The following is a 24704-nucleotide window of genomic DNA, read 5'->3' as shown; positions in this document are numbered from 1 at the left end:
GGTGGCCCAGCGTCCGTTGTGGCTTGTCAGCAATGCTAGTAGCTTACCGAAGTATAACAAGAGGCATCTGGCCCGCAGCATCAACCTTGTCCAGCTGGCTGCCTGTAATACGTTGTGTGACCGACGCTGTTCTTCTGCTGTTAGAAACACGTCTTGCGCTACGGTGATTCGCTAAAGCCCATACAGCGGGTGTCGTGTTGCTATTAGTCGCTGGTGAGTTGTTCGGGATAGTAGCGGCGTATCCGGATGTTTCTTTGAGGGGAACCCGATATGAGGACGTGTATCAGCGAAAGATACGGTTTGGTGAGCTGCTACCTTGCTGCTATAGCGATGCAGTGTGGTGAATAAGGCATGCTGCAATTGCACCTATTGAAGCGCCATTCGGTAGCTCTTTGCGGCGTATTGTACTTGGGTGTGCATGTGAAAACCTACTCTGATTTCCGCAATACTTTGAAGACGGCGACCCTTATTGCACTTATTGACCTATGATGGTTGAAAGCTTGGTGAGAAGAGCAGGAACTCGGGTATCGAGATGGGGGACATCTACGAGTTCCATGTCATCCAGTTGCCTAGGCCAGCCGGGGTCGATCTAGTATCTCGAGCGGCGCGTTACAACACGTCGATATGGCCAGGAAATTGAGCGCCTGTTACGTTCTTGTCGGTTGGTTCTGCCCTCATTGATCAATTGAAACAGGGCTCTTCGCTGCTCACATCCATGACACAAATCGCGAAAGGTGCTTAGCGATCGGTTGACGTCGCAGCTTCACTTTCAGTCTCATGCAAGCATGCCCATCTTCAAGTTGAGAAGCATGAGAATAAGGAGGGGATCTTGACGCGATACCCGTGATGAAAACGTCGCTTGAAGAAGTATCTTTGCCGGTGGTAGCGAGATAGCGCAATGCGTTCTGCGACTCATGGTCTACATAAGGAAAGCAATGGGCAACTCTGGGTAGAGGGATGGCAGAAACCCCTTCCGGACCAGATTTTCGCTGCGACTGCTGATATGAAAGCGTGGGTACGTAGTGTGAGTTCAGTTCTGAAGACTATGCGAACGTATCGAGAGATTCCGGTCGGCTCCTGATGCAAACAATGGAACCGGTGCGCAAGGTGTCGATGATGAAGGATGATGTTGCCGAGATGAGCGAAGAGGACTCGGCTCGGGAGTGCGGCGGCAACCAATCAGCAACTGGGAAACTCCGCAGCATCAAGTCACGTGCGCTTTAGCGGCAAGCGCTAGTGCCCGAGTTACGCGGACGCACCTCAACCACCCCACCGTCGCCATTCCTCATACACCGTGCCTTATCCATCTCAATATGGCAGCAACGTTTTCGACTACTTCATTCGCGCATATTGCCGTGTCTCTCACAGCGCAGCCTGAAGAGTTGGGCCCGGAGCCGTGATTACGCCAAGAATTACCCGCCATGGGGATAGCTGGGAGCGCCGCCAGCCCAGTCAGTCATTCGCGTCGCATCGCTCGCAACAACCCAATCCCACCATATTCACACACCAAGGTCATCCGCAACACGTCCAGTGATGATCGAGGTGGTCAGCGCGACACCCGAGGCCCATGGTCTTTGCGCACCGCCGATGTCTTTGCTGAGTGACCTTGGTCGCCATCATCTTCACCGCAGTCCCAATCAGTGGTCAGTCACTTCTGCGACACTCCTTCTCACCTCTCTAGTGTCATCTCTGACAGTCCCAGACACGCGCAATAAGTCTACATGCTCGCCCCAAGATCCGGCTTTCCACCAACAATATCCACGATCGCGACGCTCCTCCTACGCACGCACTCTCCTACCACCTCAAAACGATCTGCCCCACCTGCTCGTCGTGATGCAAGCAAGATGCGCTGCAGTCGCTACGCCATATGACGTCTTCCAGATGGAACACTTGTCACCTTACCATGTAGTCTGGATGGGAGGCTCGTCACCCACGTCTGCGACCACTACCGCCACCGCACAAAAGCGATCGTTCCTCCACGAGAAGCGGGTTGTACCCCTAACCGATGCGACGGAATCAGCCGAGGTCATTTGGCGTCCCACGCGACAAACACATGGTGGTCATGGGCGGTCGGATCGAGGAGGTCAGCATCTTCGACATGCTTCCAATAAGGGTTACACGCGCAAGCTATGGCTGCTCGCATCGGTGGAGACGCCTGAGCGGGAATTAATTAAGCATCGGGCGCAGTGGATCAACAGGGGCTACTCTGTGTCTTCCGTGCCGCGATTGCTGCAGCCCGCACCGCTTCATCGGACAGCCTGGACGACCAGACCGACTTCTCGGTCTCCTCTACCCGCCTACTACGATCCTAGAAACCCAGAGCCCAGGAGAGTGACCAGTAAGTGGGCGACTGCTCCGGTCGGTGGCGACTCTTCGTTGATTGAACGCGGTATCTTGGCTTTCGCAACATCCGGCTCTGCCACTTGCGTCAGAAAGATTTGCACTGTTGGTCATGCTGAGACCCCGACTGAAGGCATTGCAAACTCGGACACATTCTGCGGCGGCCCAGCGACCCAGCGATCAGACTAGCCGTCAATGACCAGCCTGTGACTTCTCGCTCCCCATTCACGACGTCATACTGGTGCTGAGGGAGATGGTAGGACGGTAAGGACGATGCAAGCGCATACGAGGCGACTGCAGCTCGGTGTGCCAAAAGTTCGCAGCTGCCACCGGTCCAATGGCGTCCAACCACACGCAAGTATAGACGAGCAGGACAAAGTACAAAAAGTCCTAAGCTCATGGCCTGAGGAGGACTGACGCGGAGCCAGACGGCCAGAGGTAAACTCATTCAACCAATGCTGACAGGAATATGGCTCAATTCGCTTGTTGCGACAGGATCGGTCGCGTCGCAAGGACCACAGCATTGACATTCAGCAGCACGATAGCACGATACGTATGCGACCACCTTCTACATGGCCCCCATGGTACCGACATACCATCATTCCCGTACGCTCGATCTCGCATACGATTGCGACACTAAGCCTCTTTCCTGAGCCTCCCTCGCCCGAGCCACGACGAACAACTCACCTAGCTGGTCGACACTAGACGTACAAGGATGAGGGTATGACTGTTGGGCTGGAATGGACATTTGTACGTGACCCGGATAGCGAGAGACGACAGTCTCGTCACGATGCAAGCATGGCAGGTCAGCCTTTTGAACGCAAGTGGCACTTGTGCGGCAGTTGAGGCTGGACTTCGTTCGACCGCACCACCAGGGAGGGGGTTGAAAGAAGTCCTTGCTTCCGCTGCTGCTGTAGGGGGATAACATGTTCTGCGGGGGTAGTGGCGGGTGGTTATGCTGCAGCTATGGTGGACGTAGAGTATGCGCGCGTCTGGCAGACTGGATATACGTCCCATAGCGTAGACTAATTCGGAACCACTGCTGCGTGTCATGCTCCTTTCCGACGCCCGCTCTGCTTTCGTCCATTGCGTCCAAAGCTTTGACCCTGTCATTTGCGAGCGTTCATAGCCACGCTGCCGTACCACATCAACGTCTTTCTTCCTGCTGGCATCAATCCTGACTGAGGAGCATGCTATCAGACCTGCTCTCCATCTTCGCATCTCGTCCTCGAACCGTCCACATCACTCTGGCCATGCCTCGGTCTCTGTGTCCAGGGCGCGACATCACCATGTTCATTGCGAGCACGTCAAGTCCCGATCGCAGACGTGTTATATAGTCCGCGTCAATCCAGCATATCTTCTAGGAATGGCTCAAATGTCAAGAGGAAGGTTGCGTCTTTGAAGATCTCCCGAGGCTGCGCGAATGGCGTGATCTCGAATGAAGAGCAGCATCATGGATGCTTTATCTCGACTTCATCTTGGACGCCAAGCTTGGCTTTCGGGTTCGCAGTAATGCAGTGGTTCTCCGCAAGAGCACAATGAGGTGATTTGTGGTATTTCGCATATGCTCTGCAGCATTTGTGAAGACATTGAATTAGTTGGAAAAGGATGCGTTATCGAATTCGAACAAACTTTCAGGGCTGCGTGAGAAAGGCTGAAAGCTTGTAATTAAGTAATTGCAAGGATTGACGACAAGGCTTAAGTGCATGCTGCCCGGGTAGACTGTTTCGTCAATCCAGGGCACGCTGTTCTTGCTATTCTTGATTTCAGGATCGAGCCGCACCAAATGAGAAATATGTCGACATCGGATAATTACAAAGTCTATACACAAATGTTCCGACGATCATGTCACGCGACACACTACGAAACTGTGCGCAGATTAGTTCCTCTCATTTGTCATCGTCGCATTTGTAGTTGCATCAATCTTTTGCGCGGCTTCACGCCAGATGGCTGAGAGAGACTTCGCCACATCTCTGCAGCCTCTACAAGATGCCGGAGCAGATATTGCGCTCGCTTCCGCAACTCCAAATCAACGACTTAAATTGTTCCTTCTTTGTATTGGGCTTTTTTTGTGCTTAGTTCACAGCTCGAATGGTTTCGCGGACTCAGCCACCTCCTCAAGAACATATAAGAGCATCGCGTTCAGCGCAACTTTGTAATCGCATGGTGAGGCCAATGTTCCATTCCTGCCGACAATATCTTACTGATCAACTTTGATCGACTGCACCAAGACAAACTAGGTGATCTGAGTGTCATCAAGCGCAAGGCTTAGGAGTTTACGGGCGCAGAGTCGATAACGCCGCCACACACCATGCTGCAGATCAAGGCTTCGATATCCTATGCCGGGATATTCTTGCGCGAGAGCTGGGGGTGGACCAACCCAGAACGAGGGTAATCAATGAAGAGTGTGATGTCCACTGATCGTTTTTGCGCATCGGGTTCGCAGCCGTCCAGTCAATCACGTACCATCCTTGAGCGGTCAGGGTAAGGACGAGGAAGTGATGTAAGATATGACTCAGCCCGAGAAGCAGTTGGCATGAACCAATAATAACATCAACATGCGTGAAGTTTCAATATGTCAAGAGAGATTGTCGTTCATTCATTTTCCTCTAGCTCAACGGCGACGACGTCGCTTTCCAACACCCTTCGCCAGATCCTCACCCACCCTCTTCACCCGAGTCTCAGCAGCGCCATCATGACCAACCCACTTCCTCAAGTCCAGCGTGGCTAAACCCCTGTCGACGTTGCTGCGCGTCGCTTTGGTGACATCCGCAGCAGCCTGCTTTGCTTTCCACAACGCAGCCTTCTCTGCGGCTGTCTTGCGCTTCTTCGGCTTGCGCTTCTTGGGTGATGGTGATGATGGTGATGATGGGGATAATGGTGGTGGTGGTGATGGCGATGACATTGAGAGTGGTGGAGACGAGAGACCTGATGAGGTTTCATCCTCATCATCGGGTGGTAGTGGTGTATCGGAGGGTGGGAGGGGAAGCTCTTCATCCTCATCCTCATCCTCGTCCTCATCCTCAAACGTGCGCCGGATCGGCGAGAGAAGTGAAGGCTCCATGCCCGTAGGCCAATCAACAAATGCAGATGAAGACTCTTGCTGTGGTGGTGTTGAGGCTCGTCGTGCGCGCTCAACGTCGGCTTCGGTCTCACCCTCAGCCCCAGACATCGGCACGCTGCTGCTTGGGTGCGGCGCTGATGACATACGTAATGGCGGGGTCGGCGGTCTTGATGATGGCTTGCGCTTGGCAGCGGTGGAGAGGGTTTGCTGGGCGTAGGAGGGGACTGGTGGACGTGATGGGGTGGAGAGAGAGCTGCCCATCGTGAAGAATTGTGATGAAGGTGAAGTGAAGTGTAGTGCTGAAGAATGCGTACGTCCCGCGGAAATTGCTCATTATACGGTGACGTGTGGGCTCATGCGTCACGCCATAATCTGCTTCGTTGAGGAAGGAAGTGACGCCCTCCTGCCTCAGACTCTGAACGCTGCGTCCTTGAGGCAGGAGGCAACCACCACACAACTGTCTTTGAAGGCACGGAAGACATCTTCAAATTGCACGTCCACACTAAACTCCAATGGATAAGGCAAAACAGGAGAGATGCAGCCTGTGGTCATGCAGCAAAAAGTGCAAAACAGAGAAGACCAAACTGAATCTGCAACTCACTGCCTACCGCCACAAGACTACCTACCAACATCTTAACCCCTACTCTGGTTCGGGTGAAAGACCACAAGACGCAAGCCCGCCATCATGTGTTATCGGCCCAGCAAGCTGGAGTAGATCAAATAGCAGTAGACAGGAGCATTACACCATTACGCGGACAACCCTGCTCCCCAACGCTGACCAGAGCGAAGAGGCCATCAATAGACATTCGAAACTCCACAATGGTCGAACACAAGGCTCGAACAGGGTGCGTCGCTCCTAGCGCCGTCAGTCTGACTGGACATGTTTGAACATGTTCGATGACCGACTCGAGAATTGTTCGGACCATATGCAGCCACTTGTGTGCAGGTACCCTGTTCGCACGCAATGCACTGCGAGCTGGTAGAACTGTCTGCCCGCTTGCCCTTGCACACATCTCTGCCCGAGTAATATTCCCGTGGAGCTGGAAAGAGGTGGGTGGCTCAAAGCTGTGGCCTGATCTGATGCAGCAGGAGCAGGGTGTGGGCGCGACCTCAACTTTCAGCGAGGCAAGAGCAACGCCATCACCAACATCACAACTTCTGGCCGCTCCGGTGAGTTCGCGTGTGCAGTGGAGGACCACCATTATGGCCAAAACGGAGAGCTTGATGCGATATTGAGTGATTGTCCAATCACAAACGTATGGCATCTTCTCCTACTGGATCGTGCTGGTGTCGCGAGTGCAGCACGACGAACTTGGGGTATGCGAACAGCTCTCGTTCGATCACTTGCGCGCTCGCATAGTCCTTCAACACCGTTCATACTTACGCTGTAATCAAGGCTTCAGCCGCTCGCACCAAGCCGCTTAACGCGTGACATTGCGGCGGGCGGCGTTCAGTACCTGGCGTCATGCGACATCAGATGAGCTAGCGACAATCGCATCAGCCGATGCTTTCGGTTGGTGTTGAGTACGTCCAAGCGGACCACGTCGCTCTCTATGCACTTTTGAACTAACATACATCCATTGGAGATGCAGCCGCTGATCAAGCCGGAGAAGTCGCACTCGTTCCAGTCTGATATCGTGGAAGATGGCCCAAACGAGTGGCAACCTGCGATCAGGGCTTCATGACCTTGCTAATGGCCTATCATGCGCGGCGTTATTGTATCGCCCTTGGAGCTCGATATGGGAGATGCGCACATTCCACGATGCGTTGTGTTCTCGACGTTCGAGGCCCGCGCCAGCCTCAGCCATCCGTGAGCAAGTAGTCGAGCTGATGTATTGCAGCACTATGACAAGAGAGAGAATGCACCTGCGGTGTACTTGCACCATTACAGACCGTTCTTGAGCGCTTTTACCAGCTTGTACTGGTCGTCGAAAGCAAATGGCGGTATGTGTAGAGCCATCTTCACTCCAATGGCTAGTACCACCTCACCAACTACTTTGCAGGGTTTGCAACACTCAACGTAGGATCAATTCGACTGCAGAGATCAGCCAGGATTGGAGGCCATGGCAGTCCTGCTGTTGCGCGTTTGCACTACGTCCGGCCACGAACCCACCGTCGCTTACATCCTTTTCCGATCTGGGTTCTAGCTCTCGAAGGCAAGGAAGCGATGCAACTCATCTGGGGAGGACATGCATTGGTGCTTGGTTTCCCAACTTTGCAATGGCCAGGTAATTGGATGAACGTTCCTCGTCGGTGGCTAGATGCAGCGTCTGGCGACATCAAGCTGTGGGCAGCCATGAGGAAAGCCGGCAGCCGATCGAAACGACGTGGAAATAAAAGTATTGTCGGCGCAGCTATTACATGGAAGTAGCGCAAGCGACAGGCGCTTCGGCAACGCGGCGCCTGCTGGTAGGCAGTCATGGAGAGTACGCGACTCCACAGCGAAAGGCCGTCGAAACAGCTGCACTACTCTAGTCTGCCACCCGGCGGTAGGTGAATGTAGTGACTTGAGGCCTGCGTAGACGTCCTCGTGTGCGTTGGCGGACTGCGAGAGGTGATCTTGGACCATGGCGGTGCAAGGGAAGAGCTGGCGTTAACAGGGGGAAGCATCCGGAGACTTCAGTGGCTTCATGTTCGCGTCGCTGCGAGGCAAATCCAAGACATTGCGCCGAGGCTCCCAGCTTCTTGAGCCCGAAGCCCATGATGATCTGATGCCTGACCAAGCGGCTTTCGACTACCACAAACGCATCTCATACGCGCTGTGCAACTACCCGCATATGAGGTTTGCGTAATTGGTCCATTGCACGTGTGGCTTGCTCGCTGGTGAGCAGCGTTTTGCCCGGGTAAATCAGGAACTAAGCGTTGTGGACCATTGGCAGCGCAAGCTCGTGAATCGGGCGCAGTGAAAACCCCAACAATATCCCCGCGGTATCACCGCCCCAGGCTTATTCTTTCTATCGTCGACAGAAAAGATGCGAATCCATGATATCGCTACTCCAGGGGTCTGAACGCTTTCTCATCCCAGGTTGTGCGCGCGCGGCAACGTGGGCGGCAATGAGGTGCCGATGGATACCTACAAGGCGCTGCCAAGTCCTATCGCCACGGCCCCTTCATGACGCCGTTGGAACGTCCGCGCTTAGTCGACTCGTTGAGTTACATCGCCTTCTCTGGGATGCAAAGGCGCGATGTTGGTTCCGGGGTGTTGGATTTGCGCTGGTGGTGGTTGGTATGGCACATCATTTTGGACTGGAAAGTCAAAGCCCTCCAGGGGCTCCAACATGCAGGGTCATCGCGCGAGTCTCGAAACGGCCAAGTCGCTCGCGTGATCAGGTGTCGCGCTCGTGTTCTCGCGTTTCTCGACCGAGGCACCAAGACGTCCTCCTCACATCCCAGCGCCTTCAGTGGCGGAGCGGTACCACCACACCAGTCGGATCAGGATGGCCATCTCGAGCGCGCTGCTGTATGGACGAGAAATCTCATCTGCGGTCTACAAGGCTAGTGGTCCACTGTCCAGATGGTCGATCCCAAATCCACCGCTTCGTGGGATACCATGTCAAGCCGAAGTAGTGACTATCGGTACACACCACCTTGCACCGTTGTTGTAACACAGCAAATCTAAAGGTGTCCTCCAAGAACAGATGGATACTGGGAAGTAGTGCGGTTAGTTTTTCCATGATGTGCTATGCCGTCGCGCTCTTGCCCGCAATCACCAGGTCTAAACAAAGTATCGTAAGACCCATAGCGATTATGTCCGGGCAGAAACAGTCTAAGTCAATCTTGCTAAGCGTAATTCATCTACGGGTGTTCTTCGGAAGCGGCTCCACGCAGCTGCAGTCTTCAATTGTCAACTCTTAACTCCTGCAACTCCATGCCGCACTTGTTAACCAGCGTGCGGCGGAGAAGGCTAAGACAGTATGTAATTCAAGCCATAAATGCTGCATGTTGTCATGTTCATCGCTTCAAGGGAATTTCCGCTAGTAGTGACTAATTCTTTACTATTCAAGAGACGTTAATCTACTATTAGCGTAATAGTAAAAGGCAGTGTATGAAGGCGCATGTCAAACCTCACCACATCACGAGAAGTTATATCAGAGCAATCCGCAAACGAGAAAGGATGTTACAATACAAGCTCTAATTCTACCTTCTCCCAACACTATCATGACTACCATACAATAAACTTCGCTCTCCCAAGCACAGTTTCACGATGCCTCAGACACGCGTTCAAATCGCCTCAACGCGGGCCCCATACCCCTACTCCAGCGATTTGACATACTCTACATTACCGTACGAACACCCTGCCACCAGCTCATCCCGTTCAAATTTCGCGTCTTAACGGGCGTCATGTACCTAGGGAGTGGCGGATCGATCCGTTTGCGACAAAAGCCCCGTGAGACATCAGGCGGAGCAGAACCATGGCGTCGTCCACGATCGGCATTGGACGTATATTCCCGGTCGCTTTCGATGGAGCGCAGGGCGAAGGTGCGCTGATACGTTTGTGTAGATGGTTGGTAGTCCAGGTAGATGACGATCTCAGGAGATGATGACGGTAATTTGGCTATAGATTTATCTCGAGACGGAGTCGCGAAATACCGCGTTGGTTCTGGTCGAGCTGGTAGGGCATCGGTGACGGGTGGAGATGGGCCGGGGCGGATGCCGGCCGGTAGTGGGCTAGATGAACCGAGTCCGAAGGTACTGGGTATAAGATCGACTTCAATGGGCAATGATATGACTGCCGACTTGGGCGAAGATGCTGATCTTTCCTGCGGCGTGGGGGGCGATGGATTAGGATCAAACGTCTTTGTGAATAGTGCAGCCGCGGCCGCCTTTTGTCGGGAAGTCGATGGTGAAGTCGGTCGGTCGCTTCTTACATTGGCAGATGTCGAACTACTGGCAGTAGGGCTTGGAGACTGGAGAATGGGGCGATCTGGTTCAGTCTCGTTGGTTGTAGCCTGACTTTCCTTGCCCTTCACAGGCGATCCGAAGAAGTCATTTAGTTGCTGGATGTGGTGCCTGCAACGATTCAGCAGTTCAGGATTTCCCCCGACTTTCGCGCGGCTCGCTGGTAGGCGACAGCGGTGGCCTTTTGCCGTGGTTGCGCGACAGGATGGCATCTTCGGTATCGCGATCCTGCGAAAAAGGCGTTGATATATATCCTAAGTATGAAATTGACGTGTCGTGATGTCACATCGCATGCGTTGGCCCTTCTAGAGACGTGCGTCCGGTTCATACGATGGTCGGTGGGTATGGAGGCAGACCGACTCGATAGATACGAATCTCTTTGTTCGAAGTATGCCCTTCCTCCTGTGCGCATGATGGTCGTTTTCGTTACCGCCCCGTTTCAGTCTTCTTTGTTTCCCGTGGCCGACAACACTCAGGAGCTCTCGCATCACCCTGGCGGGGAAAGTCACTTGGATATTTGGCACGATCGAGTGAGAATGTCGACGAAGCAGGGCAGCCATATGTTTTCCTGCCCTTTGGCGCCGAGCTAAGACTCGTGAGACCCTGACGGCTTTGCGACGCGGAGGCGGCAGTTCGACTCTAAAGACACGTATAGGAAGGTGTGCGCATGGCTGACTGCAGTAATTCCGCTATGCTGCTTGATGCGCGCGACTGATGTAGGCACATCGTAGACCGACCGACGGCCTTCGCCAATGCCCCACCCGCGAGTCCATCATCGTGAAGATAGTCGACCCAGAAACTCCCCCCACGCGCCCTGTAAACCAGTCGCTGCTCTTGACGCTCTCAATGGATGCGCATCTCTGTGATTTCGTGAGACAAAGGGCGTCGCATGCCGCACACTGCAGAGCATCGTCAAAGACTAAGCCATTCGTCGAACAGGCGGGGTACTCGTCGCATGTGGAAGTGCTGGACTTCACACCTGAGATGGTAACCTGTCCGACTGCCCTGACACCGCCATCAGCTCAGGTCAGTGCTAGGGAAGTGCAAGCCCCATTCCTCTTACGCAACCCGCACTACTCATGGCCGCGCTTATATACCCCAGGTCTGGTGTTGTATGCCACCCAGCAGTCCTCCGATCGTATGCGTAAGCGTGAGGTTTGCGACGGCGTTGCACCAACGAGATCGGGCACCTGGAGGCAGGATGGGCAAGCCGAAGAATATTGGGTCGCGCGGGACTGCAGGTTATTAGCAAGGGGTTGCGCCGCGTGGAAGGGAAGAGACTGACTAGCTACCATCTCGTTCCCACTCAGGGCGAAAGTGACGGAGGGACGATCCGGTGGAGCTGCGTCCGCGCTCGTGCAAAGTACGCTCTCTGGTGTTGGAGCCCGCCGGTTTAGGGGTTATCGACGTTGTTGCTCGTGGGAAGCTCGGACGCGGGGACGGGGCAAAGGAGGGCGTGACTGCCACAAGACGCATTAGCTCTCGGGGATTTCTTGTGGCGGTATCGACTGTGTAGCGCTTGGAAGGGGCCTTCTGCAGGTGAGACGCGCCGAGGAGCGCTGACCTCGTTGCGGGCCTACGGTCTTCTTCCATACTAGCGACCCAGTTGAACCTCGCTGTGTGCCCATAATGGCTTGGTCATCAGTCGAGGCTGCAGGTGGGAGCGCGATAGGCCGGGGGCGCCGCTGATTGGTAAATCTAGGCAATGGGTCGTTGCCAATGCTACAGCGGCTCTGTGGTGTTGTCCCCGCGGCGAGTCTCTTCTTGTGTCAAGTCCCCATAGCTTTATCGTCGATCTCGGCCAAGTGTTGCAAGGAGCTCAATCGCATCGCTGACATTGGCTTCGTCGAAGCGCTTGGAACGTCGGCATATTTTGGTTCCATACATATATGCAACGAGTGTTCAATCCTATTAATCTTTGGTGGGCGGGCAAGACGTGGCCGTTGCAGACGACATGGGATTGCTGAGGGCAGGTCCGGTCAAGGGTAGCCCGCGTGTGTCCTCTCAATCCTCTGGAGACTCTGGCCAACCGATAGTCGCGACCAATGCCTCCTCCAATGGTGCGCGGCCCGTAGCGATGACGTTGCGCATGGTGCTTGAGATGAATGCCGAAGTCTTCAGGTCGTCAAAGTCTTGGAAACTGGGCGCAGGGGCTCGGAGGCGGCAAGGGGAAGTGGCAGTGTTGACGTCGGCGTATGCTAGGGTGACTTTTCATCGCAGTGAGGGTTTGCGCCGGATGTGACTGTGGCGTATCTCGCGCTTTGCAGCCGCCGTGGAGTCGCATCGTCGGCCTAGATGGAGGCGATAGGTGTCGCGTGGAGTGCAGGTGGTCCCCAACAAGCTGGCGGCGTTTCCATGGTTATCGATAAGCTAGCAGTGGGCGGTGCCACAAGGCGTTATCGCGGGTTCGCCAAGGTCCCCTTCTCCAGCCCTGGAGACCTCGATTCTCCCACAACCTCTCCCCACCGTCAGGGACTCGTCGACAAGCAAGCGAGAGTATACTGCTTCCGTTCGGAATGGCACCTAGTTCCTCGCACGCTGTTCATGGGAATCGCACTTCAAACTATCACGCGTCACTTCCAAGTTGAGCAACAGCATTCAGATTCTGAGTTTCAGGCACCGCGATCGACTCTACCCGGGCAAAGACCTACTGCGACACGCTCTATGTTTCGACTATATCGTCGAAATTGATCACGCAGCATGCCAGACTCCCCGGTGTCGTAGACTTCCAGCTCACCTGATGGACGGTGATCAGACTGCGACGTTGGGCTTCCCACAGCCACGCGCTGCTGAGCCTGGTATACGGGTTCGAAGAGTTGTGACCTTGCACAGCATACTGACGGTGCGTAAGCAAGGTCCCTCAAAAGCACTTCTCACTTTTGCGCGTTGCGGCATACTTCCTCACCAGCGCAGCGATTCCTGCGTATGAAACCTCGCGTCAACCTCTGCATCATCGTCGATTTACCTGGGAAGAATCTCGCTGTAAGCAGTCTTATACTCACCTGAAATAATGCGGCAATGCGCTGCCAAGATGCACCGAAATGGCGAGTCAGTCCATGTAGTCGAGAGTGTTTGAAGTTGAAAGGGCGACATGCGACCTCCCAATCCTGGGCGGCAAAAGGTTACTTTTGGTGGTTTTGTCCAGCCAGCCGGACGACGACAAAGTGCACCCGGGCAGAACCATGGCTATCATCACATATCTCAAAGCTGCGGTATCTTGCGGTGGGGAAGTGACCAGGGCACTGTTCATTGTGGAAACCAGTAGGGGAAGATGTAGGAGGGTTGCAGCGGTTCGATGTTCTTTGCGGCACCTCCACCTTCTCCGATTGGCTCACCCAGCAGACACGTGACGAGCCAGGCTGCTGAAGCATTCATGGCGAGGACACCATCGCGGTAACACCGTCACATTTGTTTCTACGCATACTGGAGCTCGTCGTGTCCGCTGCTCCCTTGATATATGAGATGTTCCGATGATTTTCGTCCGCTTGTACGGCAGCGGCATCTTCTGTAGTGCACAAATCCATGGAGAACCTGACTACCGACCGCCAGTCTACTAATCTGAGGGACATCGCAAAACGAAGCCAACGCTTCGAAACGGATGGCCAGAACGGGTTCTCGCTACGGACTTACAGATCGAAAGTGTAGAGTAGAAAAAGATGTAGCCTTACCGGATGCGACAATTGGCTTCTTCAGATTCCACCTTCGAAGCTGGGCACGATGGAAGAAGCCTCCCAGGCAACTCAGCCTCGTCCTCCCATCGAGAGTGCATCATTCCACAATCATTCCAACCACGGGCATCTTCCAGGCCATAGGATCCCGTCCACGCAATCAGTAGATGCCGGCCCATTACTGGATCGCACTTTAGTCCTTGGCGTGAGACGGATAGTAATCTGATGATATCCTGTCATCACCATCACGTCAACACCATCGCATCCCAGGATACTGCTGAGAAGACAGCAATGATGACATTAGCGTAATAAAAACAGGCGGAACTGAACAGGAAGTGATGTGGAATGCCTGTAGAGCAGTTCTGATGGCAAGTTAAGAAGTAGACTGAACGAAAGACATTGCAAGCATCGCAGCAGCACCACACCCGGAGAGCGTTTCGTTTACCACCGCCCTTATCATGTAGCTCCTAGGCTTAGGCTCACAGCACTACGTCATTGCAAACGCATCTCCTCGCTCACCACGACAAACGAAAGCAACGACCAGACTTTGCAACGAAGCGACCGTCTGCTTGGTCTCGTTCGACCTTTAGACCTTTCACTAGCAACAACATGATGCGCCGCTCACCAAATATGGCAATCCGGCGTCTTCAAGACAACAGACCACTCGACGACGGCGAAGTGACAAAGGTAAATGACTGTTCCAGTCGTTCATGACCCATCACAACGTAAGGTACTTGCTGACAATCGCAGCGTCGCGATTCCGCCAACATTACTGGGCCCACTCCCCCGTTCCATCGACATAGCCCCATTCATTTAGAAGGGCCTCTCACGTCGCACGCGTCTTCGAAAGATCCAGACACGCGCTCACCTGTAGCGACACCAAGCTACCAGATCTTGAGCGATGAGGAACACGTGAACTGTGAGGTCGTGAGTGCAGTCGAGCGAGGAGCATCCAGCGAATGTGGCCCACCAGCAAGCTCACTATCACCCTTAGGACCGCGAGCCGGAACATGCCAAAGTGCTAGCTCGCAACGTATCTTGTTCATCACTGAGTAATGCGATCGGTTTGCGCGACAAAGCGAATAGCTCGGTCAACGTTTACGGGACTCGCAAGACCGGTATCAGTACCTTTCTGCGCCGACAAGATGGCCGTCGCGTCCGTCAGCATCAACACACTCCACACTATCTACGCGAGACGTGGTACACAGTCATTCTAGGCGAAGATGGGGACGGAGGGGAGGACAATGCTGCTACCCTGCAAAGATCGATTGAGGTGGGTAGTTCAACGCTGGATATGCGCTGGTACAAGAGACAGGGGGCGGATGACGATTTGGCCCAGAACCCGACCAATTACGGCACAAACGGTCACGATACTATGAAAGAGATGGGTCGATGACCGGAGATTATGAATATCGTCGGATTCCTCCATTCCAGAGTGGCATCGGCTTCTTGCTGACGAACGCCTCCTCGTTATGTATTCCTTTGTTGGATTTGGAATAACTCTCATTGGCCGGTTCTTCGATGAGAGACGAGAAGTGCGCGGGCTTTGAAGGATGTCGGATTGATGATGAGGCTCGCGTTGGGGAAGGGCCCACGGAAGGGCTCGCGGAAGGGCATCCATCGCCGAACTCAGTCTTCTGACATATATGGCGAAGTTACATTTGACTAGCTCATCGTCCATTCCAGAGACGCGCGATATTATCCGTCCGTGAGCCGCCCAGGAGGAGCTGATGCCTTCAGTAACGGAGGTCGTGGGAAACTGTGAACTGTTGCCCAGGCTCCACCTAGAGCCCATTCATCGTAATATCGTCAATCCGTAATCGATGTCCTATCTTCTTCATGTAGTCCATTTTCGCATCAGCGTTACCCTTACTTCAATCCACCCTTTAGCTCTTCCCCCATTTACTATCGGTACTCTTTTAGTACCACTCTTCTTCATTCTAGCGCCACTCTTCTTTCGAACTTCTCGCTAGTTTCTCCTACTAACACTAATATCCTCCCTTCTAACTCTCAGCTCTTCCTCCCATCAACATGGCCCTTCTTGTCAGCAGCGCTACTCTGCTTCCGACTAGCACTAGATTTCTTTCCATACGACATCTAACCCTTTTCTTCACCAGCAGCTCTCACACCATGTCTTTGCACTACTTACTTGCAACGACTCCCACCCCTTCTCTTTACTAGCGACCTTGTATTGCGATCGCTACCCTTCTTTTATTCCAAACCCTCACCACTCTTATCACTATCTCTTTTCTTCATCTTCAGCCTCTCCCTTCTCTCAGAGGTCTACACTCTTTATCTGTAGCCTCTACACCTCTCCGTCTTTCCCTACTCTTCCCCTTCATCCTCTATCCTTCCACTCCATCTTCCATCCGTCCATACCCAGCTTCCCCAACCCAGCTGTATCCTCTCTTTTCGGCGCCCTCAGCCCGACACGCCCCTTCCCGCTTCGGCTTGCATGAACATACGATCTGGTTGTAACGCCCACGGCCCACAAGGCGTCAAGAGATGGAGGCATCGAATCGCGCATCCGATAGACCGCCACTGGAAGGAAAAGAACCCGGATCATGGTGTAGTATCATCGTACACGCCCGAGCATCAGCAGCAAGGGGTTCAGGATACTGTTGTGCGTACATGCTGGTAGAGATGATGCTGTGTGCAGCTTGGAAGATGGAGGCGGTGAGGTTCGTGTGCGGGGTGAATAGGTCAGGAGTCCAGCTTTGTGCCTGCTTCACTTCAAAGTCTGTAAACCGATGGCGGATGTTCATGGGCGTTGGTAGTGGGCGAACGCGAACCAGGTGCTGGGTCTGCTCCTTTCGGTTTGCTGCAGCCAGATTGCTCATAGCATAATGAGGAGCGACGAAGTAATAGGCTCGGGCGGTTGGTGACTCTTTTCATCGCGTATATGGTATGCTTCGGAATGCGTCGTTTTCGGTGGGCCCGAATGTGTGTTATGTGGCTGCAGCAGCGAGCAGCGGGACAAGATCGGCGAACTCCTTACGATTGTTGTATGCCTGTCTTCCCGATCCTGATATGGGGCCTGAGGAGCAGACGGTGCGTCCAGAGCGTTGGCCACGGAGTATAGGGGCGCCCGATAAACCGCGATATTTGTATGTGATGGCGCCGCACGGTGTCTTGAGAGCTTTCGCCACAAAGCCATTAGCTACCCGACCAGACCCTCTTCCTTTGCCGCAACCAGGTTGCTCATCAAGGGACGGGGGACTGTCGCGCACAACCTCCACCAATCCCATGCGACGCAGTTGTGGGCACCATAGGATGCGACACCTGCCACGATAGGAAGGAAACCACCCTTGATCTTGCATATGTTTGTGAGGAGCGCCCAATTGCCCGGTGGCTTCTAGTCAGCTGCCTTGTTGCGATGGGGGAACGACGCCGGGTGGACGGATGGGCGCGCACGAACGATATCGAGCGGGTAGTTGAGGGTGACGCCGGCAATGCCAGCACACAGCAGTCGCTGGTGGACATCGACGTGCCTCGTGTCTTGTGTGAACCGCCGTATGAGCTGCCGTATAGACTGTGGTGTATACGGCGCCGTGATCGTCGAGCTCGTTCGTCTAGCTACTTGAGGGGGAAAGCGACGGAGATCTGCGCAAACATCAGCAAAAGACTTGGTCAGACATGAGATGATTGTGGACATGGCAACCCACGTCAAGACTCTTTCGATGCTGCCCATGGCAGGAATAGCCCGATGACGTAGCCATCTTTCGTTGCTCGCAGCCTGCCCATTACGCACGGCATGTTTTCCGGGCATGCCGTCCGCCGTCCGCACGATGCCCTTGAACATGTGTAGCCTGCGGGCCAGTCTTGAGTACCGCCCCGGCCACCCTGACCGCCGGCTGTCTGTCTGGGGGCCCCGAGGCGCCACTCGACGCGTCGGCGGCGCGTCGGATCGGTCAGGGAGCGTGTTGAAGCCTGAGACGTGCGCATCGCTGCGTGCCGCATCCCCCGGGGGCTGTTGGCCGTGGGAAGTGGGTGGCTGCGCTGGGCTGGAGGGGAGTGACTCTTAGTGGCTTTCGTTTTCCGTCATTCGTATGCACATTCTGGGCAGTTAATTGTGTGCCGCCGGAGTCTGCTGAAGAAGGTTCTGGGGCGCGGGTGTGTCGGGTCATGGTCGATCGGCTGCCGGAGCAAAGTCGTAAGTTTTGTCGGCGGCGCGTTTTCGTGGGTTGCTACATCGTTGGCTTTGCGGTTGGACGCGCCAAGGACCCGCCGAAATCTAAGAAAAGGCAAGATTTATCCGGGCAGAGAAGGGTTCATGTTTTGAAGAGTGTTGTTGCGGGGCCGGAGAAGCCAGCTGATGTTGGGCCGAGTCCGGTGGAAGAGTACTGCAGACAATCGGCTTGGTGGTTGTTGAGGTGGAGCAAGGCTTGGCGCTTCTGCGTGCATCACCACGTCATCTCACCTCCTGCTTCCCACGACATCGTCACCCACTCTCGGCCTTCCGACATGAGTACCAAAAGGCCCATCTCATTCGAAAATTGTTATCGTCGCCTCGCTGTTAGTTGACGACCGCTTGTGACGCAGCACAACGCTGCAGACAGCGGCCCCCAATTCGAGGAGTGCGCATATGTACGCGGCCACCCACTCGGCATCCTTAACAACGATCTCTTTCCATTCCAGTTCTACCATACTGTCGCAGTTATAGGTTACTCTTAGTTGAGATGCATACGGCAGTCGGACTCAAAACCAGCGCAGAGTCGATGTGAACAGTCCCGCTTTGTCACGATGAGCGAGAGGCCAGCTCCCATGACTGCCATGACGGCTATGACACTCCCATCGCCCTCATCATCGATGTCATTACATATCAAGAACTTCAAGAACGAAGATTGTCTTTGCAGACCAATACAAGAGTTGTGTACCACGACTGAGAGCTTATATTCGTCAGTTAATTATGACTCCTGAATATTTATACTTGACACATACATTGTTATGTCCTAACCTAGAGGATAGTTAGTAGACTTGTATCCTTCATAATCGTCATCTGCAACATTTGTACCCTCCCGGATGATACCAATACTTGCCAAAATCTCGGACCCTCAGAATAATTGAAGCAACAAAGGCGACATGCTTATCGGCATTATCATCGCTATCCTCATCGAAGTTGTTCTGAGCTCCGTCAACGCCTCAGCAAGCCCGACATCACCGAGCCATAGCGTGTTTGCCGGACGTTTGCGCAGCAGCCCTCTTGTTGTTCGTACCTGGCGGCGTAGCTGGCGCAGGCTCACGTCCCGTCGTGTCGAAGAGCCGATCCCGAATGCAACCAAGGAAAGGTGGTGAGGGCCTCTAGCCTTTAAGCGCTCGACCACGGAAAAGCCGTTCCCATCAAAGCACTCAACCACCGAAGAGCATTCCCCGAATCTGACGGCAAGGAAAGATGGCGAAGAAAATTGAACACTGCTGCTGCTGGCGCTGGCCACTTTCAGCTCCTCCGCCACGTCGAATTGCTCCTCCCATAGCTTCTCCAAATTCTCCAGCGTCTCCAAAGGTGTCTGACAAGGGAGCTTTGCCCTTTTCCATTAAGTCGTGCAATCTTTTGGTGACATTCAGCCTTGGCCATCGATGCCATTTGTACACTGCTCAGTCCCTCGACGTGGGCTGATTGAAGAATGAGTCGGCAGCTCCCTCTTTCCAGCTATGGGCGTCGCTACGTATCAGTCCCCGTGCGTCTCCGATTTAAGGAGTGAGTGGCTTCGTCGGGCTGACTTGTCAATGACTTACAGAGAGCCACCAGTTGGGGCTAGCAAAGCATCATCACCAGGCCAATTCCTGGACACATTTCCATCGAAGATGTAAGGGGACACCTTTGAAGCGGGAGTTGAGCTTCTTTCCAATGTGAGAGTCTAGCCGCGTATCGAAGGGGCTACCGCGCGGAGCCTCGTTTCTACCAACTCTCAGCGTCATATACTATCTCATATCGGCGGGTAACCATCCCCGGGTACAAGGCCGTCTTTCACCTGCAGTGTTCAGTTGTGATCGCGGTGATCTGTGTAGCGAGAACTTCTGTTGCTGGGTGGGACTCCTCCCTCACACCACTTAGCATCATCGAGCCAATGTGCTATCTCTCGCGTGCCGCGCATGCCTTGTCATTCAGCACACACCTCGGCACAACCTACATTCTTATCCGAAGCTCCCTAATCGCTAGGTCACTAACGATGTGGTCATTGCAGCGACCTCAGACACCAGCTGCATGTCTTCATCGTGCTCATCCGACGTGCCTTGCTAATGCGATCCTCCAGCTATCGAGAATCCTGGAAGCTAAAGAACGCGGTCCGCCTCTACTATTCCAGCAAGTTCGACCGTGGTAGGGGAGTTAGCGAACTGAACTTGCGCGCCCGTTGCAAAGCTGTCATGATGCAACAAGATCAACCTGAAAGGGACGGCGGCGAGCGCCCAATTCGTCGAGCTCACCTGGACTCGCACAACTTAGTCCCAAACAACACCTTTGCCACTAGCATTGCTACCCGCTCGACGGATCAGGCTGCGAGAGAGAAGGTCGAGACAGTTACCAGGAAGGCTGTAAGGCGTAAGCGGGCCGGCGGCTTCGACCAGAAGGACTGCAAAACCCCCGGCAACCCGCGTATTGTAGTCAAGGATTCCCGCTACCACCATGCCACCCAGACAGACGATGGTTACGAGATGCGAGACGATGACAGTAGTCCTTATGAAAATGACAGCCGAAACATCAGCCAGGACAGCTTCGATGACAAGGAAGAAGAGATGGAGACTACTGAACGCGTCCGTCGTTGGATAAACGAGATGCTGCTAGGTGGGTACAACCAAGCGTCTGCTGAGCCACCGCCTGGCTTACTAGCAGACTGATGGGCATACGGAGAGGTTTAATATCGACGCCATACGGCAAGTGATTTTACGAGTGCATTGAATTGAAGAGCGAAGGAGCGATGAGATGCACGAAGGGCATTGACTTAGGTCTATCACGGTGATTAATCTCGGTTGGTGACATCCACCGCATTTTACTTTGTTGGGCAGTACACAGATTCTAACGAAAGGTGCATTCCTGCAACTTTAATGGTGTTCGTGGCGGGGGTGTGTTAAACACGAGGCAAAACGGGCAATGGCTGGAACCTATGGGAGCTTCAATAGTAGTACATGACTCACTTTACCTTATCTCACGTACCAAAAGCAGTCAAACAGAGTTGTTCAAACTCCGAGTTTTGTCGACTAAGTTGACTTGCGGCATGCGCATGTTTACTGCGAGCGAGAACAATGTGTTCTTCGCACCCACAACAAGAAGCGCAGCGGATTGTGCAACAGGGAATTCGATTGCCAGCATAAACTGACGTCGTTTCTCTCACCATCCTCCTTTATCGACCCTAGAAGTGGTCTCCTGCATTGGGAATACACCTCCTATGTATATATCAAAGTACCCATCTTACCTCCAACCTCTACCGTCTCATCGCATCACGTTCCCACGCCTGTACTATCCGTGTCACAACCGTTTGGTCTTCATAAACCACACCTTCGGCGAGAACTGCCACCTCGCTATCCCCATAAAGCTTTGTCAACTACTGAGGGTATTTTGCTTCCATTCATTGATCAACTCACACAAGCTCATCTTATTGTAGCGCATATTTCCGGCGACCGTCACTCACCTCGACTTTGCTTTCGGCAGGTGCGTGTCCACGCGAAAAGTAAGGACGCGTTCACCTCACCCGATCTGAGTGGCTAACGTGTGCATTCAGCGTTTGCAATTGCCCAAGTTGCCCCATCTCCACCGTCTATACTCGTCGCGGCGTGACAAAGCGGGAATAATGGGTGATGATCACATGAAAACATGGAGCGTTCGAGCCGACCATGCGAGACTACAAGGGCAAGATGCGAACCATACACGACCTCAGCCATTCGAAAGCACACCCACCAGACGTTATCAGTCAAACGTCTTCGATCGTGTCGTGAAGTCAGCTGAAGCAACCGCAAGAGCATACGTTGTTGGCTCATTCGCAAGAAGTGCGCTTCGACCAAGGACAGGCACCAGGCGCCCAGCAAATCATCAGCACACTTCACAGTATCGGACCGCCGGGAACGAAGACAGCGTAGGACTCCCAGGTACTGGGCCAGCTATACAGATTGGCATTTTGAGGCAAGGGCCTGGTCAAGGAACCTTGGAAACCAAGACTTGCGTAATATCGCCCAAATAATCCGCGAGAGTAGCCTTGATAGCGGAGAAGAGAAGATGAAGAAGAGCTTCGAAGTCATGCACGAATGGCTTGATGGCATGGGGCTGGGTGGTGCAAATGAATCGCCTTTACATCCCCCCCGATGGTCTAATCGATGATTGGTAGTCATGCGGAGACGTCTGATACCGGATCTGAGGAGCGCCTTAAAATAAGGTGAACAGTGTGCAGTCCCAACCGACATGTAATTAACAGTCCATGGACTCGGGTGTCCTATGATGATGTTTTCAGCCAGGGTGAAGACGGCCGAGAAGCATCAGTCAGTGGAGGATGGGCGAGGACTCGTGCGGTTCTCGGTGGATATTGTAGCGTAGCACGTGGAGCACGAATGCTCTAGAAGGTTTAGACAAAATAGGGTATCTTAGTGCACCAAAAGTAGTTCAACGAATCTTTCCAAAATCCTCCGACTGAGTCATCATGCCTCATATCCACCATAGTCTAACGACAAGGAGGCTGTTAGTCACTCCGAGTATACGTGCGTCCTAGTCATGGGACACGACAGCGCGGCTGCGGCTTTGTGATGCAATCAGCTCATATCAACAACATAAGATTACTGAGGTTACCACGAGTTAGCCCAGAGCAATGGCACTTCGTAGGTGTCTACATTTGGCAAGCCCCAAAGCGAAGTCTTCCAAATGTCGACAGCCAGGCACCTTCTAGCATTCATCTTCGGTGATCCCCAAAGACAAAGCGGCTCGTGTACGTTCGCGCCTCCTTCATGTTGGAGTAAACGCAAACATCAGTAGAGGGCCGACAGCCAGGGAATATAGACTGCGAAGCATGAGAAAGCACTTGACTGACCTGGCCATCCTGGCGGACATCAACACTGCAGAAGAATCAAGACAAGCACGAAGGTCGGCCGGAGTGAAAGTCGGCGCCGGTGACAGCGCGATCGGTGATCGATTAGTCGCGGGGAGTGGAGAGAAGAGGCGGTAGGCTAAGTTTGGTCTTGACGGCAACTCCAGTCCTTCCCCCGGGAAGAGTACTTCAGATAGCTCATACCAAGCCACGTACCAAAACCCTGCACCACATCCTTAGCCCCTTCTCCCACTCTTGTTCCTCGTTCTTCACCAGCTTGCCTGAGCTCTGGTGATTACCGCCAAAACTTCCTTGCCACCACGAAATCAGTATGGCACCACATTCTAAAGTATACCTACTACGGGCGCCGGGTCCGAGAGTCTGTGACCGTGTCCGCTAGCCGTTGTCGAGATATCGGATGGTTGTAGGGGAGAGAAGATCTCTTGGGCGGGGGAACTGGCGCACAAGGGCACTAACCCCAACGTTGGGGCGCTGGCACCCTCGGCAGGCTTCGCCCGTCCAGCGCAGGCTTAATCCAACGACAATGTTGCACTCCACCAACTCGGACAGCCCATTTACCTTAGGCCTTTTGCTACACAACTAAACTGCTTCGAGACGACATGCTCAGCTGACCTGAACGACACCCGACCTTCACCCGGAACGCGACTGCCAGCACCGCGACGCGCCCAACCACCCACCCCTACTTGTACTCCCACGTCGCTGTCCTTGAGGTATCTCTCGTCGACATCACAATCGCCTACCCCATGATGACTTGCATTCGCCCTCACCGCAGCCAGAGCTCGGGCAGTCCTTCTACTATGTGCGCCCGCCCGCCCGTCTGACGTAGCCGCCAAGGCCCCGCGCGCGCCAACCCTGGAGAGCGTCGCGCCTCAAGCAGCCCCCGCCAGCCTTACGATACATTCACACCCGCCGAAGAGACAGCCACTGCGGAATCGCTTTACCCTACACGCACTACACAACCATACATCGCGAGCGATATCGCGATATTCTGGACGTACGACTGGGTACATGGTCATCGCCCTATCCCCAACGCTACTTCTGTCGCGACTGACACGACACCGTAGGACGTACCGCGGGTCCTTGGCAAGGCAGTGACGACGAGCATTGCCAACATATCGCCGATGCCGCATTCGACCTCAAGACTGCCCGCTAGACGCCCTCGCTACACATCAACGCCCACACCGATACTACACTCCACCGATACCCCGCCCAGCTCAGCGCTGCTCAAGCGACGACGACTTGACGCCCCCACTCTATTGCAGCCAGACTGCTCCTCCTCAGCCCATTTTCCCTCTCCAGTCCCTTGACACCCTCGCTCCGAAAAAAATGGAACCACCAACACATAGTCGGAGGCGAGGTAGACGGAATTACGAGCATGTGTTGAATGTCATTGCCGAACGCTCTCATCGATGAGCTATACGTACGATCGTGCCTGATCCGCACCCGCTACCCAGCACGCACACCTCTTATACAATCATCCTGCGTATCCCTCTTCGAACAAGAACATATACAAGTGGCATTTGGAGGGTTTCGCCATATCATGGTGCATGGAAAACTGCACGGGTATGGCAGCCTCAATGGACGCGATATACGTGGATTTGCCGAACGTTCTTATCACGGATATAATGGAGCCCTTGTCGTCGCACTTTGGCATCGCGGCCATGGGCGGTGCACCAACTCGATCAGGTCCCAACTCCAGTCGAC

General features: G+C 54.0%; 2 protein-coding genes across 2 annotated transcripts; one reads left to right on the top strand and one right to left on the bottom strand.

The window, feature by feature from the left end:
• Window positions 1–4954: 4954 nt before the first annotated feature.
• On the bottom strand, window positions 4955–5665 carry J4E85_011132 (uncharacterized protein; the record flags this gene model as incomplete). The annotated part of the gene is made up of 1 exon (XM_051475335.1): window positions 4955–5665. The coding sequence occupies one exon, from the start codon at window positions 5663–5665 to the stop codon at window positions 4955–4957; it is 711 nt and encodes a 236-aa protein (XP_051320909.1).
• A 14546-nt stretch (window positions 5666–20211) lies between these two features.
• Window positions 20212–20808, top strand: J4E85_011131 (uncharacterized protein; the record flags this gene model as incomplete). The annotated part of the gene is made up of 1 exon (XM_051475334.1): window positions 20212–20808. The coding sequence occupies one exon, from the start codon at window positions 20212–20214 to the stop codon at window positions 20806–20808; it is 597 nt and encodes a 198-aa protein (XP_051320908.1).
• Window positions 20809–24704: the final 3896 nt, after the last annotated feature.

Source organism: Alternaria conjuncta (genome assembly GCF_024043145.1).
Source record: "Alternaria conjuncta strain BMP 0040 chromosome Unknown scaffold_30, whole genome shotgun sequence".
NCBI lineage: Eukaryota > Fungi > Ascomycota > Dothideomycetes > Pleosporales > Pleosporaceae > Alternaria > Alternaria conjuncta.
This window is presented reverse-complemented; position numbering and strand designations above follow the sequence as displayed.